The following is a 17,959-nucleotide window of genomic DNA, read 5'->3' on the forward strand; positions in this document are numbered from 1 at the left end:
AGCTCTGTAATATCAACAAGTGTTAGCATCTGCTGCTTTTCGAATAGTAATTATTACACTCTTCAGCAGTCTGTGGGTATTTTACTTGATTCATATCTTGCATATCAGGTGGAATATGATTTGTTGTGGTTTGATCTCACCAGGATCTCAATAATTCTGATAGAATGTCGTCTACCCCAGGTGCGCTGTTTTGACTTCCAGTGTTTTGTCACAATCTTCTCACTGTATCATGTCTCCTATCTTAATCTACACTCATGCTCATAAATTATGGATAATTGCAGAATGTGGTACCACACAATGTGGCACTACACAAAACTGGCATTAATAGCATAGCCACATGTACACAGGCCGCACAACGGGTTGGCGTACTCTGGATCAGGTGGTCGAGCAGCTGCTGGGGTATGGCTCCCATTCTTGCACCAGCGCCTGTCGGAGCTCCTGAAGTGTCCTAGGAGCTTGAAGACGTGCAGCGACACGTCGACCGAGAGCATCCCAGATGTGCTCGATGGTGTTTAGATCTGGAGAACAGGCAGGCCACTCCATTCTCCTGATATCTCCTGTTTCAAGGTACAAGTGCGCGTCATTTATGTTGGCGGCCGAGTTTAGGTTTGTTCTGCGCATCTGACGTCACAAAACACAGTCAGCCAATGAACAGAGAACGACGTTGCCAGATCTCAACTGCAGAGCAGAGCACGGACGAGTGTCTTCAGTTTCAGAAACGTTCAGTCATAAATAAAGTAATAGAACAAAAGCAATGTCTTGATAGCAGACTTTCTTTTATAGAAAGTTTGGAAAAAGCATTCTTTATACCAATTGCTTCATATTCTATTAATTAATTAAACCAAACAAACAATAAGACTCCTAATTCAGGTGATAGCAATCTCACGAACCACTTTTTCGCAATAAAGAACAGCGGTAATTGTTTATTTCCTATTGTAATTCGATGAAGTGTGAGTAATTCGTAGTCATACCAATAGTGTTTGTCAGTATTTTGCGTGACGTGTTAGACTCCTCATTGACCTACGTTATAGGACGAGCTGCGGTAGCGTAACGGTTAAGGCGTTGAATTAGTAAGCGAAAGGTGAAGAGTTCAAACCTCGTGCGGTTTTCAATATTTTCTTTATTTAAAAACAGTATCGAAGTGTCTTATCTTATCTCACGAATTTTATTCGTTTGAATGCAATTTTTTTGAAATTTCTAGTGCTTTGTCTCTTCTTTAACCCTTTTGCTGCTGCAGACACGTGCCCCCTGCATTCCGCGCTGTGCGCGACTTTGTCATCACTGCACTGCTTGCCTGCTTGCCTGTGCAGACACATGGTGTTCCCACTGCTTTGACACACGTATCATTCGATTTCACAAAATCTATTTGGCCCAAAAATTAGATTTTTACACATCTTCTTGACTGATACCTTCCCCCCATAAATGACTTAATTTTGTTTCGATGTTCGACCCAGTTATTGTGCAGCATTAAATGTAGTAAACCATTGCACGAAATTTTGAAGAGTTTGCAGAGGTAAAAGTCCATAGCGTATACTTTCCGTATGGTCGATTTTAGTTGCCACAATGTTGAGAATGAAATGTGGATAAGATACCTAAATTTCATATAAAATTTACTGTATAACAATATCTCATTTAATTTAAGTACCACATAGGTGCCGTATGTAGTACTGAGAAATATTCCGTCTTTCGCGACTGTAATAAAAGTTTTATTTACACCGGGCGTGTTTGGCTTTATTTTAAAGCACTTCAATCAATCAAATTTTATATGAAATTTAGGTTGGGGTTGGGTTGTTTGGGGAAGGAGACCAGACAGCAAGGTCATCGATCTCATCGGATTAGGGAAGGAAGTCGGCTGTGCCCTTTCAAAGGAACCATCCTGGCATTTGCCTGGAGCAATTTAGGGAAATCACGGAAAACCTAAATCAGGATGGCCGGACTCGGGATTGAATCGTCGCCCTCCCGAATGCGAGTCCAATGTGCTAGCCACTGCGCCACCTCGCTCGGTATGAAATTTAGGTATCTTGTCCACATTCCATTCTCAACATTGTGGCAACTAAAATCGACCATATGGAAAGTATACTCTATGGACTTTTACCTCTGCAAAATCTTCAAAATTTCGTGCAATGGTTTACTATATTTAATGCTGCATAATAACTGCGTTGAACATCGAAACAAAATTAAGTCATTTATAGGGGGAAGGTATCAGTCAAGAAAATGTGTAAAAATCTAATTTTTGGGCCAAATAGTTTTTGTGAAATCCAATGATAAGTCTGTCAAAGCAGTCGGAACACCATGTGTCAGCACAGGTGAGCAGTGCAGTGACAAAATCGCGCACAGCGCGGAATGCGGGGAGCACGTCTCTGTAGCAGCAAAAGGGTTAATGCGGCCGTGGTGGCTTTACTTCATGAACTGCGTGCTCCCCCCTAAATGTTAAGTTTGCGAACTATACTATACTATGGTGCTGCTTCTCTTGGTGCGTGCGTCGTGTGCAACTGGCAACGCAGCAATCTCCCGCGTCTGGGCGGGCATGCGCGAGCCGCCAAGATAAAAGAATTGAACTATAGTCCACGATGGCAGCTCGGTGGGACCATGCATTATTATCCATCAGGAGGAAGGTGGGACCCACTGCACCCCTGAAAAGGCGGACATACTGATGCAAAATGACGTCCCGATACACCTGTCCTGTTACAGTTCCTCTGTCAAAGACATGCAGGAGTGTACGTGCACCAATCATAATCCCACCCCCCACCATCAAACCACAACCTCCATACAGGTCCCTTTCAGGTAAATTAAGGGGCTGGTATCTGGTTCCTGGTTCACTCCAGATGAAAACCCGGAGAGAATCACTGTTCAGACTACACCTGGACTCATCCTTGAACATAACCTGGGACCACTGTTCCAATGACCGTATACTGTGTTCTTGACACCAGGCCTTATGGGCTCTCCTGTGACCAGGGGTCAGTGGAATGCTGGAATGCACCTTGCAGGTCTCTGGGCAAATAAACCATGTCTGTTCAGTCGTCTGTAGACTGTGTGTCTGGAGACAACTGTTCCAGTGGCTGCAGTAAGGTCCCGAGCAAGGCTACTAGCAGTACTCCGTGGCCGTCTGCAGGCACTGATGGTGAGATATCAGTCTCCTTGTGGTGTTGTACACTGTGGACGTCCCGTACTGTGGCACCTGGACACGTTCCCTGTCTGCTGGAATCGTTGCCATAATCTTGAGATCACACTTTCTGGCACAGGGATGGCCCATGCTATAACCTGTTGTGTTTGACCAGCCTCCAGTCGCCCTGGTATTCTACCCCTCATAACGTCATCAATATGTGTTCTTTGAGCCATTCTCAACACACAGTCACCATTTTCACGTCTGAAAACATCTGCACACTTACTCGCTGCACCGTATTCTGACATGCACCAACACACCTCTGCGTATGTGGACTGTTGCCAGCGCCACAGTGCAATGACCGCAGGTCAAATGCACCACATGGCCATACCCCAAGGTGACTTAAATGTGCAAACTGCCCACCAGAGCGTTGTTTCACCATGTATCAGCATTATCTTTAATTTATGAGCATGAGTGTACTACCTCTTCTTTTTATTCAATATTGTGCTCCACGTTCATTTCCCTAGTATAGCTCTTCTATACATTCCTTCCAACTTCCATCTTTCCCTCCTCTGATTAATACTGGCTTGTCGTTTGAGTTCTTGACACTGTTCTCCCAAGGTTTTAATATTTTCCTAAATGCAAAATCTATTTTCCCCATAGTCATGCATGCTTCTAAAGCTTTGCATTTATTCTCTATCCATTTCTGCTTTGCTATTTTGTGCTTTTTGTCAATATCATTTTTAGACTTCTGTATTCCCTTTCGCCTATTTCATTTGCTGCATTTGTATATTTTCTAGTTTATTCAGTTAAATTCAATATCTCCTGCATTATTCAGGAATTTTTACTAGTTATCTTTCTGCCTATTTGATTCTCTTCAGTCTTCAGTATTTCATCTCTCAAAACTATCCTTTCCATTTCTATTGCACTTCTTTACCATTTCAGTGACTCAATTTCTACTGCTCCCTTTGGAATTCTCAACAAACTCTGGTTCTTTAGATTTATCCATGACTCATATTTACTTTCAACCTGCAATTATTAACAAATAAATAATGGGCCAAAACCCATACATGCCCCTGGAAATGTTTTGCAGTATAAAATCTGGTTTTGGAATCTGTCTTTCCATTACATACTCTATCTGAAACCTTCTGGTGTCCCCAGGTCTCTTCTAAGTGTGCAACTTTCTTTCAAAATACTTAAATCAAGTGTTAGCAATGATGAAATTGTGCTGTGCGTCAAATTGTAACTGCTTCCCCTTTCAAGCTGCCCTAGTTTATGTTCTCATACTATTTTCCCTTCTCGTTATTTACCTACCATCAATTTCAGGTGCCCTTAAGAATTAAATTTTTGTCTCCCTTAACTATCTGAGTAATTTCTCTTATCTGATCATACATTCTCCAATCTCTTAATCATCTGTAGAGATAGTTGGCATATAAACTTTTAAAATTATGATGGGTGTTCTTACCTTCTATGATGCAATAGCCATGTTTTTCATAATAGTTTACCCACATTCCTATTTCCTTGTTCATTATTAGACCTATTCCAGCATTTAAACTATTTAATTTTGTATTTGTAACCCAGTACTCACCCTACCAGAGGTCCTGTTCTTCCTGTCAATGCACTTCGTTAATTCTCACTACTTCTCGCTACATCCAACTCCAACTTCAATTCCCATTTTAAGTACCTACCCAATTATGGCTTCTAACATTCAAAACTGTGACCTGTAGAATGCTAATTTTGTTTTTACTGATAACGCTATCCTCCTGATTAGTCACCGCCCAGAGATCCAAAGGGTGGGCTATTTCAACATTGGAATATTTTACTCAAGGGGATGACACCACCATTAAATCATACAACAGAGCTGTATGCCCTCAGGAAAGGTTGCTTTTAGCTGTTTGCAGTACCATGATAGCAAGACCATGTTGGCTAATGTAACAAGGCCAGGTCAATCTATACTGCAGATTGTTGGCCCTGCTAGTACTGGAAAGGCTGCTGCCACTCTTCAGGAACCACATATTAGTCTGGCCTCTCCGCAAATAACTTACGTTGTGCTTGCACCTAGAGTATTGTTAAGGTATGCAAAACACCTCACCTTGGCAAGCTCAATTGTTCCAGGGGAGGCGAGGGAGGGGGGGGGGAGGGAGGGGGGAGGGAGGTAGATACATCACAGATTTTGTTTTCACATTTCATTTTTCTATTCCTGCCTCATTTATTAGCAATAAGTTTGAACACTGACTATGACCAGAATTTCTTGGGGATCTGAGATAGGTCCTGTGATGTTATTTTGCTAGTGTCATTCTTTAAGACTTCACGTAATGTCTGCAGTTATGAACTTCCAGAAAAAAGCGATGTCCCCTCCAGTCCATTTTGTAACTCTAGTGCACAAGCACAACCAAAAATGGACGTATTTACGCACTTTGAGGGAGAACTAAATTCATATGTGTAGCTGTTTTGAGAAGTGCATGAAAATTAGCACATTATATATGTCATGTTTTAACTATTCACAGAAAATAAAGGCTGCAAGATACCAAGTTTGCTAGAGAGCAATTACACTTTCCAGCAGGTTTTAGACAGCCACATGGGGCAAAAAGAAAGCAGGTGATATTGCTTTTTATAAAAGAGTCATCCAGAAAGTAACACCAGTCTAATGAATGCACATTTGAAGATTTATTTACTATGTATAATACCCTGTTCCACATACCCTGAAAACAGAGTGCATTAACAGAAACTTCCAGTGTCTAAGTCTGATGATACGTATGTGATGTCCAGGCATGTACTTCGGTACCCACAGAGTTGTATCAAGATCAACTAACACCAATGCCTTAACACATTTGTATACAATTATGAGAATTGTTAATCTGGATATTAAATTTTCTGTAAAGTTATTTATTGTGCAGAGAGAAGCTGGAAGTGCTGTTGCTCCCTACAAATCTTTCTCATGTGCATGACTTTGAGAGGGTAGTAGAGAATATTTATGTCACAGTAAACGAGAGTGGGGAAGATGGGCGTAAGAACTACAAATATGATATGAGCGGTGCTTCTTGCCAACAGCTAGTCAAAATAACTTGTTTTTGTTAGATTCCTGGTCTGCTTATAAAAATCTTACTCCTTTAGAGCAAACTATTCCCCCTGAGAAGTACACGACATTGCAATTCATACCACCTGGAACCACTGGACAAATTCAGCCTCTGAACGTTTATTTTTCCCATACCTATAAAACATACTATCACACTATCTGCAGCTACACTCTTACGGATGGATACCTAACAGAATGTCCTGTACGGTTCATAACTCTCAAGTAGTTCAGCCTTGATCTTGATGGTGTGAACCTTTTTGATCACTGTAGCATGACATTTTTCATTTGGTTTTCATGGTTGTTAAATGTCAACAATGTCCAGTGTACTACATACGTCCCATAAAGGTTGATCTCTGCACCTCCCAGACACTCATTTTCTCTCACCCTCCCGTTGCACATGGTGAGTCATTAGCAGCTAATATTTTTCCTGTCATAATTTTTAACAGAACACTTTCAAATGAGCCTTACTAATTGTGCCCTCATACTCAAGGAGTTACTTGTGAGTAGGACATAGTTACATTACCATCAAAAATCTCCTTCAAAGTGAGGTTAAAATAATTGACTGGAATCATTATGTGATAGAAGATCACACTCAGCTGATTAACTCTCTCAGTAAAGTATGTTCATTAGGTCTTTGAATTGACAGCTTCACAGAGTCTGACTCGTAGAACAACTAACTGAATAAATCAACTTTATTCTGCTGGTTATCCAACTGCTGGTAGACCAACAAATTTAGCAGACATTCTTCAAATAGTTCTTTCATATTAAACAGTGTTAATTCAGAAGACCTGCAGAGTTCAGTCACTTCATGAAGCTGTCTACGACAATCCTTCAGTTACAGTAATGTGCACTCTAGATACACTCGTATATTTGAGAGGAAAGTTTAGACCAAATATTCTTAAAAAACAGCAATCCTCAGTAGAAGGTTAGGCACATTTTCGAAAGGAGAAATGCAGAAATGCAAGATATAAAAGGCACTGCAAATAATCCAAGACACATTTTTATTTTATGAAATAGACCCACCCACCTGCAGCAAGTTTATTCTGTCTGTGACAATCTTCTTGACTTCATCTTCTGAACATTTTTGTATTTTAATGTAGAGGTGAGTCATCTGCCTCAAGTCATTTATCTCGATAATTTTAAGCAAAGTTTCTCTTTTCTCATACATAATGTTCTCTTCAATACGCAGAACATACCTGGAAGAACAGTGTTATGATTTAATCTCTCTGTTCTAGTCATTTAGAGCTCCAAAAACAGTACATATTAACAGTAACACCTGAAGTAAACATAAAACGACAACAACAACATGCACTTTCTAAAACTAGGTAAATTGAGTGATCCTTGAATTTTGAGCACTTTGTGAATCCTTAGCGGAACCCGTGACTGGTACCTAGTATTACCATCCCATTATAGACTCTGCACACAGCAAAAAGTCATCAGTCAACATGTAGTGAGACTCAGCATGATGAGGAAAAAGGAGTGCTAGTTCTGCAAGGTTCGCAGGAGAGCTTCTGTAAAGTTTGGAAGGTAGGAGACGAGGTACTGGCAGAAGTAAAGCTGTGAGTACCGGGCGTGAGTCGTGCTTCGGTAGCTCAGTTGGTAGAGCACTTGCCCGCGAAAGGCAAAGGTCCCGAGTTCGAGTCTCGGTCGGGCACACAGTTTTAATCTGCCAGGAAGTTTCATATCAGCGCACACTCCGCTGCAGAGTGAAAATCTCATTCTGGAAACATCCCCCAGGCTGTGGCTAAGCCATGTCTCCGCAATATCCTTTCTTTCAGGAGTGCTAGTTCTGCAAGGTTCGCAGGAGAGCTTCTGTAAAGTTTGGAAGGTAGGAGACGAGGTACTGGCAGAAGTAAAGCTGTGAGTACCGGGCGTGAGTCGTGCTTCGGTAGCTCAGTTGGTAGAGCACTTGCCCGCGAAAGGCAAAGGTCCCGAGTTCGAGTCTCGGTCGGGCACACAGTTTTAATCTGCCAGGAAGTTTCATATCAGCGCACACTCCGCTGCAGAGTGAAAATCTCATTCTGGAAACATCCCCCAGGCTGTGGCTAAGCCATGTCTCCGCAATATCCTTTCTTTCAGGAGTGCTAGTTCTGCAAGGTTCGCAGGAGAGCTTCTGTAAAGTTTGGAAGGTAGGAGACGAGGTACTGGCAGAAGTAAAGCTGTGAGTACCGGGCGTGAGTCGTGCTTCGGTAGCTCAGTTGGTAGAGCACTTGCCCGCGAAAGGCAAAGGTCCCGAGTTCGAGTCTCGGTCGGGCACACAGTTTTAATCTGCCAGGAAGTTTCACCAGAGCTTCTGTTACAAAAACCAAATGAAACCCTCACAGATGCTTTCAACTGAGCTGTATAAAATAAATTAACATTTAACACAAGGAAGAAAAACAGTATGCACTTCAACATAATGAGGGAACACAACTCTGACACAATGAGCATATACAATAAATCTATATATTGTAACAAATACAAAATTTTTAGGTATGAATTTGATTGTCATTAACATAGTTATACATAACATTGGAACAAGTGCCCTTTTGGACATTTCAAATTTTTTAATAAATTTCCCTAAGACATGAAAAAGTTACTAAAATAATGGGTGTCCATAAACTGTCTTTACTACTTAAGACTTCAGTAACTTTAAAGCTATACTAGATATTAACAAATGGTTTTTCAGCACTGATAAGATAACTCAATTTTTTTTTTTTTTTTTTTTATTTTTTTTTTTTTTTTTACCTTCCAGGTAACCCAGTTTTGACACAAAATTGAACTTGAAAACCAGATAAAATGTGGACACCACAAGAGATAGATCAGTGTGGGGCCTGCTCATACAAACAACATCCGTTGCCCAAATGCAATGAAACTTTCGAACACAGTATGGAAGGCAACCACTGTCTTGACCAACTATTTGGGCTTGGCATATGTCATTTATGAAAAAATGATAGTGTTCTCCATAAAAAGGGGGGGGCAAGTCACCCATCTGTTTCAGACACCATTGTGGAAAAGGTGCTGCAGGCATTTGCAAGAAGTCCAACAAAACCTGTGCATATGACCGCCAGAGGGTTGGAAATGAGATGCTCAACAGTGTACAATGTCTTCCCTAAGAGGTTATGGCACACACTGATGTGTATGAATGAGGAAACAAAACTTTATGAGTTATCTTATCACATGTTAAACATTTTTAATATCTAGTATAGTTTTAAAGATCTTGAAGTCTGAAGTTCTAAAGATAATTTATGGACACACTGTACGTCCATTTAAAAAGGCAGCTAAAATGTTCTTCATAAATATTGCGTACTACACAAACATTACTTCAAGGAATCAGTGTGGTAGTTAATAATGAAAGGGAAGAACAACAACACTATGTCACATGACCACAATGTAATGCTTTTACATGAAAACAAAGTGCTAAGAGCTACAATGCACAACACTAATGTCTTGTCATTCTCTTGAGCTCAACATCTCACTCGTCATGGGGAACACTGACTCAGTTTTTCAGGCAGACAGATGGGAGGACACAAGGACATGCACAGGGACACTGTTGCTTATCTGCAGACCTGAAGGCAGTTTTCCGAACAGACACGAGGGAGTCCAAGAAGCATAGCAACATGTCTGTAGTCCACGAGTCTTCAGCAGCTGTCATTGGGTGCAGCGATGAAACACAAAACGCTTTCACATTATAAATTCCACAGACCAACGATGGAAAAACTTTTTTGCTGATTCTTATGTTTTTTAGGGTGGGAAATCCAAATATGATACTTAAAAAACTGTATCACCCACCATTTCTTCACATTTTACAGTTACATTTATTAAATTAAGCAATTTTTTAAAGAATTTAACAGCTTTTATATACTTAAAATATAAAAAGGAGGTGTAACTAATGTAGATGGCGTTGGTAGCACTGCTGAAAAACATTTGCTGGCAAACAAAGGTCAATTCTATTTTTGTTTTAATAGATGGTGTTTTGTTTACTGTCAACATAACCTCACTTTCCCATTTCCAGTACCTGTGCTCAGTACAAGGTCTAATCGTGGTTGTAAAATCTCTGCTGACAGTTTTTGTTATATTTGTGGTGAATTTGTGATTAAAAAACACCAAAGAAACATTACAGACTTTGTGAAAAAGGTTTATCTATCATACTTTGGATTTAAACTTGGTGATCAAGATAAATCTCAGGTGCCGCATAAGGTATGTTATGTGTGTGTTGGAGATCTGAGAAAATGGTCCAAAAAGGAGAAAAAAGCCTTTAGATTTGCTGTTCCTATGATATGGAGGGAGCCAAGAAATCATTCTGATTATTCCTACTTTTGCAGTCTTCATATTACTGGTCATAATTTGAAAAACAAGAAGGTAATAAGCGACCCTAACCTTCCATTCGCCATCCAACCAGTACGGCATGGTGTAGATTTGCCGGTTCCTGAACCACCAGATGATACAAATTCTATTCCAATAGAAGTATTTTCTGATGTACAATGTGATTTAGATGAACCAGATGATGACGAATTCCATTGTAATACAGAAAGTCTAGAGCCCAATTTGTTTACTCTTACCGAGCTTAATGATTTAGTTAAGGATCTGGGCTTAACGAAAGAAAAAGCTGAATTGCTTGGCTCTAGGTTAAAAGAAAAGAACTTTCTGGCAGTTGGAACCAGCATATACATGTATAGAAAGAGAGAGCAGCAATTTTTCAAGTTTTTTCAACAAAAAGGTGATTTAGTGTAATGCTCAGACATTCCCAATCTGATGAATAAGTTTGGTATTGAATACAAAAAGGAAGACTGGAGGCTGTTTATTGATTCATCCAAAACTAGTTTAAAGGCTGTTTTACTAAACAACGGTAACATGTATGCATCTATACCTGTTGGGCATTCTGTATATATGACGGAAAGCTATGAAAACTTAGAAATAGTGCTAAATAAAATAGGATATTCAGCTCACGGTTGGATGATATGTCGTGATCTAAGAGTAACACACATGCTCCTTGGTCAGCAAGGTGGCTTTACCAAATTTCCATGTTTCTTGTGTGAATGGGACAGCACGGCTAGGGATCAACACTGGTGCACAAAGAACTGGCCTGTGAGGGAGTCTTTAAAACCTGGTGAGAAGAACATTCTAGGCAAAAACCTTGCACATCCAAAACATGTACTCCTAGCACCCCTACATACAAAGTTAGGCCTAATGAAACAGTTCGTAAAGGCTTTGCCTAAAGATGGACCATGTTTTAAGTAAGTATCTCTGTCAAAAGTTTCCACGCCTTTCAGAAGCTAAACTAAAAGAAGGCGTCTTTGTCGGACCTGACTTTAGAAAATTGATGTTTGATGTTAACGTTGAATCGACAATGACCTTAAATGAGAAAGAAGCATGGGTATCATTCAAGCAAGTTGTTACAAAGTTCTTAGGACATGAAAAAGACCCAGAATATGTTTCAATTACAGCTACACTGTTAAAGAAGTTTAAAACTTTAGGATGTTTAATGAGCCAGACAGTTCACTTTTTGAACAGTCACCTTTATTACTTCCTGGACACTATGGGAGATGTTAGTGAGAAGCAAGGAGAGCATTTTCACCAGGACATTAAAGTGATGGAAAAATGCTACCAAGGCCGCTGGAACACCAACATGATGCGGGACTACTGTTAGTCACTTCACCGAAAAGTTTAGCACGCGACTCATAGTAGAAAAAGCTACACAAGAAGCCTCAAAGAAAAAAGAGAAAGAAAATACAAATCAATTACAGCTGACAAGCGAAACCTATATTAACACACATCATTGCTTTAAGTAGCTTACTGTAAATACAAACCATACTTATGTTGCAACAAAGCTTTTCATTAATTTCCCTGTTCACCGTATAGCATAGGATTTTTATACTGTATAATAAAAAGCATATTGCTAAAAAAACTATGGGCGATACAAAAGAAACTAAGGCTACATTTGGATTCAGCTCATAAAAATATTTAAAAGATCAACTATCAAAGTAAAAAAAGTTATTCAATAAAAATTTTTCATTGGCTTGTGTTATATGGAGCAACTTGTGTGTAAGCCAAAGACAATTATCTAACAGGAACCAACTAAATGAGGCAATGCAGTTAAGACACTGACGTGATATTCAGGAGGATGGAATTTGCTCTGTCTGGCCATCCAACTTTTTTCAGTGGTTTTACCACTTCATTTCAGGCAAATGCCGCAATGGTTTCTTCATCAAGGCCTCGGGTGACCACTTTTCCTATCCTCATAGATGAATACTTACACATTTTCTGTGAAAGTGTATTTGAGCTACCCTATATCATTGTGAGATGATCTTTGGATGGATTAATTAATTAATTGTGTCACTTTTTGCATCAAAAATCTACTGCAACAGACACTCACTCACGTACATTTCAAGTAGGTTTCTCAATAAAAATAGCTTACCTGGCACAAAGTGTGCCAAATGAATAGATGACAGCCAAAGAAGCATCTGCTGGTCTGATAAGTCTTAAATAAAACTCCATTTCCTGCAACTGCATGCCTGTTTTGTGTGTATTGTATCATACATGTTGCAATAGAGTGTTTTGCAACCCCCCCAGTGCCAATTCTCTTCAGTGGTAATGTGGCCACTGCATCACAGTCTCTCTCTCTCTCTCTCTCTCTCTCTCACTCACTCACTCACTCACTCACCATATAACATGCAGTTTGGTTGGCTATACCTGGATGAAGGAAGATAGTTGATAGTTGGTATGAAGTAAGTCATAATAATTTACAGATCTCAAAAGCTGAGGAAAGAATCTAGTTTCGTGACCCACCTATAGCAATAATTCCTAAATCCTATCATTAACATCATGACGTCTATGTAAATTATCACTTGAAAGTCCAGGTTGAAATATCAACAATTTTGAAAAGGATGGACTGCTACTCACTGTAAAGATGACACACTGAGGGTGGCTTTTTTTTTTTTAGGGTGCAAAAACAACTGGGGTCATATGCACTTAAGTCGAAATTATAGAACACAAAGACAGAGAGGAGTCAAAAAAGACTATATGTCTGTCCCAATTGACAGAACAGACAGCAAAAAACAGGGACGTGGAGAAAGGGATAAGAAAGACACCATACAGAAAGGGAGGTCCAAGACTAAAAATTAAATGGCTTTCACCATATTGCTTTGGCAAATGAAAAGTAAAATGGGGTTGACAGTCCGCACACCATTTGCTAAAACGGTCGATAACTCAAATGGCACACCCAAGTGGGACTGTAAATGGTTAAAAAATGGGCATTCCATCAGGAAGTGGTGGACAGTTAAAACTTGGGCATAATGTGTACAGAGAGGTGTGGTAGTGTCACTTAGCACATGACGATGGCTAAAAAGGCAGTGCCCAACACGCAACCTAGTTAAAATTACCACCTCCTAGCAAGAGGGCCGAGAGCAGATCGTCCAAGCTGCAGGGAGAGGCTTAATAAGCTGGAGCTTATTCCCGTCAAGGGAGGACCAGTGGTGATGCCAAAGGGACTCCACCTCCTGACAGATGGCAACACAGAGATCATCGGAGAGAATATAAGAACGAGTGGGCTGAGGTATGAGAACTGCAACCCTGGCAGCAGCATCAGCAGCATTGTTTCCTGATAGACCAACATAACCGAGGGCCCACATAAACAACACAGTGGCTCCACAAAGAGTGAGCAAGTGACAGTTTTCCTGGACCCGTTGCACTAAGATATGGGCAGTGTACAGTGCACGTAGACTTTGAAGAGTGCTAAGAGAGTCTGAACAGAGGACACAATTGAAAAGCCTGTGTCGTCGGACGTACTCCGTGGCCTGATACAGGGCGAAGAACTCGGCTGTAAATACTGATCAGTGTGCCTGAAGTCGATATCGAAAGACATGGGCACCAATGATGAAGGCACACCCAACACCATGGGCAGCCCGAGAGCCATCAGTATACACAAAGATACTATTGGGTAGTTCCATGCAAAGGTTGTCAAACTGAAGACAATAGACTGAGGCTGGAGTAGTGAATGTAGGCCAAGGTTAACATGGCCGCTTCACAAAGCCGGGGTGTTCTCCAGCCGAAATATCAGCAGTCGCTGAAATTGTTACCTGGCTGAATTCTCGGAAGTTATTTGAAACATTGAGGACATGTAGGACACTGAGGGACCACATACAGTGGGGAGGACCACGAGAGTTTCCTATCGAGCATGAACCCCAAGAATTTCATAGTTTCAACATACGGAAGGACAACAGGCCCAAGATGTAAAGATGGTGGGAGAAACCATTTGTGCCACCAGAAATTCATACAGACAGTTTTGTCAGTGGAAAAACGAAAGCCTCTGTCGATTCTCCAGGAGTGAAGAAGATCAATACATCGCTGAAGACGCCACTCAATGAGACAGGTCTGTGTAGAACTGAAATAGATGACCAAATCATCAACAAAAAGGGAGCTGTAGATGCCCAGCAGGAGACAGGCTATTATAACATTAATGGCAATAGCAAAGAGGATGACGCTCAGGATGGAACCCTGAAGCACACCGTTTCCCTGGATAAAGGTGTCTGGAAAGGCAGAACCCACACGCACCTTGAAAACTTGGTCTTTTAAAAAATTCCTGAAAGAAACAGGGCAGGCAGCCACAGAGGCCCCACATGTAAAGAGTATGCAGGATAGCAGTTCTCCAACAGGTGTCTTACACCTTCTCCAAATCTAAAAACACGGTCACAGTCTGGGATTTCCGCAGCAAACCATTCATGACATGGGTGGACAAAGTAAGGAGATGGTCAACTGCAGAAAGCGACACTCAAAATCCACACTGTATAGTCATTAGTAAATCACGAGACTCAAACCACCACACCAGCCAGGCCTGACTCATATGTTTCATAACCTTGCAAATGCACCTGGTGAGAGAGATGGGGCAGTAGCTAGAAGGGATGTTTCTGTTCTTACTGGGCTTAGGTATAGGTATGACGGTGGCTTCACGTCGACATCCGGGAAATGTGCCCTTTGCCCACATGCGGCTGTACGTGTTAAGCAGAAAGTGCTGGCCCACAAGAGAAAGATGCTGCAACATCTGAATGTGCTCAGTGTCTGGCCTTGGAGCAGAGGATCGGGATGAACTGAGAGCATGATCTAGCTCCCTCATAGTAACGGTGGCATTGTAGCACTCACGATTCTGAGAAGAGAAGGGTAGAGTCCAAGCCTCCTCTGCTCGTCTCCAATGGAGAATGGCAGGGTGATAGTGGGAAGAGCTCGAAATTTCTGCAAAATGGCGGCCCATGGTGTAGGAGATAGCAATAGGGTACACAATAACCTGGTGTGCTACTGTCGGGCCAGAAATTGGGGAATCGATCTTGGTCCCAGAGAGCTGTCGGAGGTTGGCCCACACGAGAGAAGCGGGAGTGGAACGGTTAAAGCAACTAGTGATTGAAATCCAGTTAGCTTTTTTACTATCCTCAAGAACGCGACAACACTTTGCATGCATCTGTTTATAATGAATGCAGTTTGCCATCATAGGACGCCAGCTAAAAACGCAGAGAGCATGTCTCCGTGCACAAATTTCACCACAGCATGCCTCAGTCCACCAAGGGACTGGGACACGGCATGGTAAAGAGGAAGTGTGCGGAATGGAATGTTCTGCAACATTAAGGATAACATTTGTGAGATATCCCACCTGGTCATCGCAACTGGGGAAATCTTGTCTTCGAAGGTCGCCAGGGAGGAGTAAAGCTGTCAGTCAGCCTTAGTAAGCTGCCACTTAGGTTTGCACCCAGGTGGGGTAGGAGTCAGCAAACGGATAGCACATGGGAAATGGTCGCTCAAATAAGTGTCAGAAAGAACAGACCACTCACAACGATGGACAAGCTGGGCAGTGCAGAAGGATACGTCCAAATGGGAATAGGTGTGCAAGGAGTCTGAAGGTGGGTGCTCTGGTGTTAAGGCAGAAGAAGTTGAGTTAGTAAAGAAGATCAGCCAAGAGGGCATCCCTCTGACAGGTCTTGCGAGAACCTCAAAGGGGATGATGCGCATTAAAGTCACCAAGTAGCGAAAATGGGGGAGGTAGCTGTCCAATAAGCTGAAAGAAGTCTGCCCTAGTGACATTGAATGACGGAGGGATATAAATAGTACAGAGAGAAAAGGTCAGATGGGGAAGGATAAGGTGAACTGCAACAGCTTGAAGATGGGTTGACTACGAGCAGCACGACACCCCTATGAGATGGAATGCCGACCTCAGGGGGAAGGTCAAAACAAACTGGGAAGAAATGTGAAACCTCAAAGCGAATGTGAGGATGCAATTTCATTTCCTGAAGACACAGTACAAGGTGACACCGCGATACTAAAAGCAACTGTAAATCTTCGATGTGGGAATGAAGGTCGCAAATGTTCCATTGGAGGAGAGTCATGATGAGAAAGAGATGAAGGGGGTTTCACATCGATGGCTGCCAAGTGACAGCCTGTGAAGAGTCGCTGCTACAGGGCACAGAAGCAGGAGGATCCTGCTCCATGGGGTCCACAGAAGCATCAGCTTGCATGTGCTGGTGATCTGTGGAGTTCAACACTGAAAAATGGTTGGTGGTGCGCACTGGCGACACGGAGGTCGACCGGACTAAGGTATCACGTGTTAACACCGTCGAAGAGGGTCTTTGAGTCGGCAAAAGAGAAGACCATTTGCCTTTACTGGACTTCTTCGAGCCTTTCCAGTTAGCAGAGGAAGACTCGGGTGTTGTTTGGCAGGAGGGTCGTAGGAAGTCTTCACGGGAGTACTACTCCTGTCTTTTCCAGCCTATTGGTTGTGTAGCCAGTGGTTCCACCTCTTGAGGCGAGGCTTGTTGCATAGCTGGATGAGGGGATGGATAGTGATGCTACCTTGACCTCAGAGCTGAATTTGAAGTTGCATGTCTACGTGCCCACGTCCTTCATGGAGCAAGGGGTAACAGAACAGAACTATAGGTTCCAGATGGGAGAATGCAGGGTTTGTGACTAGCCAATAACTTCTGAGTGACTGGGTAAGGCACTTTTTCCTTTACTTGGATCTCTTGGACAGCCTGCTTATCAAGATACACGGGACAATCCCGAGAGGAGGCAGCATGGCCAACATTGCAGTTGATACAGAGGGGTGAAGGAGGCAATCGCCCTCGTGCGCATCCCAACCCCAAGTTACACATTTGGCTGGGTGTTGACAAGGCATTCTAGTGTGATGATGACTGCACAGTCATCAGCACCTGTACAAGGTCCCAACAGTTACACAGTAAAATTTTGTTTCACAGTCAAATCTAGCCACTGTCACAAACGATGATGGGCAGAGAAAAATCACCAACCTGGCCAGGAATCGAACCTGGGACCCCGTGATCCAGAGGCAGCAACGCTAGCCACTAGACCACGAGCTGTGGACACATTCTAGTGTGGTTGAAACAATAGCACTGGTAGCAGCACATTGGGCTCGGAATGTATGGTCTGACTGTGATAATTACATAGCCTGCTTTGATCTTGGACGGAAGCACCACTCTATCGAAGGTGAGTAAAAGAGTGCTGGTGGACACTAAGGAGGAATCTACCTTTTTCCACCACCCGATGGATGCCAACGACACTGATCAGAGAGATAAGATTGGATTTCAGCCTCGGTTAGACTGTCGAGAAGCCTAGCGTAAATAACACCACGGGAAGAATTCAGAGTTTTTTGGGCCTCGACACAAACAGAGTAGCTGCGGATGAATGAGGCGGCAAGCAGTTGATGTGCTTGAGAATCAGAAGTAGTCTCCAAAAGAAAAGTAGCATTCTGTAAACGAGAGGAGGATTTCACAGGGCCAGCATTTTATCAACTCCTTTCTGAATAA

General features: G+C 42.1%; 1 protein-coding gene across 3 annotated transcripts in view; it reads right to left on the reverse strand.

Moving 5' to 3' along the window:
- Positions 1–17,959, reverse strand: part of LOC124722973 (spindle assembly abnormal protein 6 homolog) — a 262,501-nt gene that overhangs the window by 202,131 nt on the left and 42,411 nt on the right. For 2 of the 3 annotated variants that reach the window (XM_047248141.1, XM_047248143.1), the window contains one exon: positions 7,207–7,375. The exons of the other annotated variant lie outside the window; for it this stretch is intronic. In XM_047248141.1, coding sequence (XP_047104097.1) covers positions 7,207–7,375 — 169 coding nt within the window. The remainder of the gene's footprint in view (positions 1–7,206; positions 7,376–17,959) is intronic. 3 annotated transcript variants of the gene reach the window in all.

The sequence above is a fragment of the Schistocerca piceifrons genome, chromosome X (assembly GCF_021461385.2).
Source record: "Schistocerca piceifrons isolate TAMUIC-IGC-003096 chromosome X, iqSchPice1.1, whole genome shotgun sequence".
Classification (NCBI taxonomy): Eukaryota; Metazoa; Arthropoda; class Insecta; order Orthoptera; family Acrididae; genus Schistocerca; species Schistocerca piceifrons.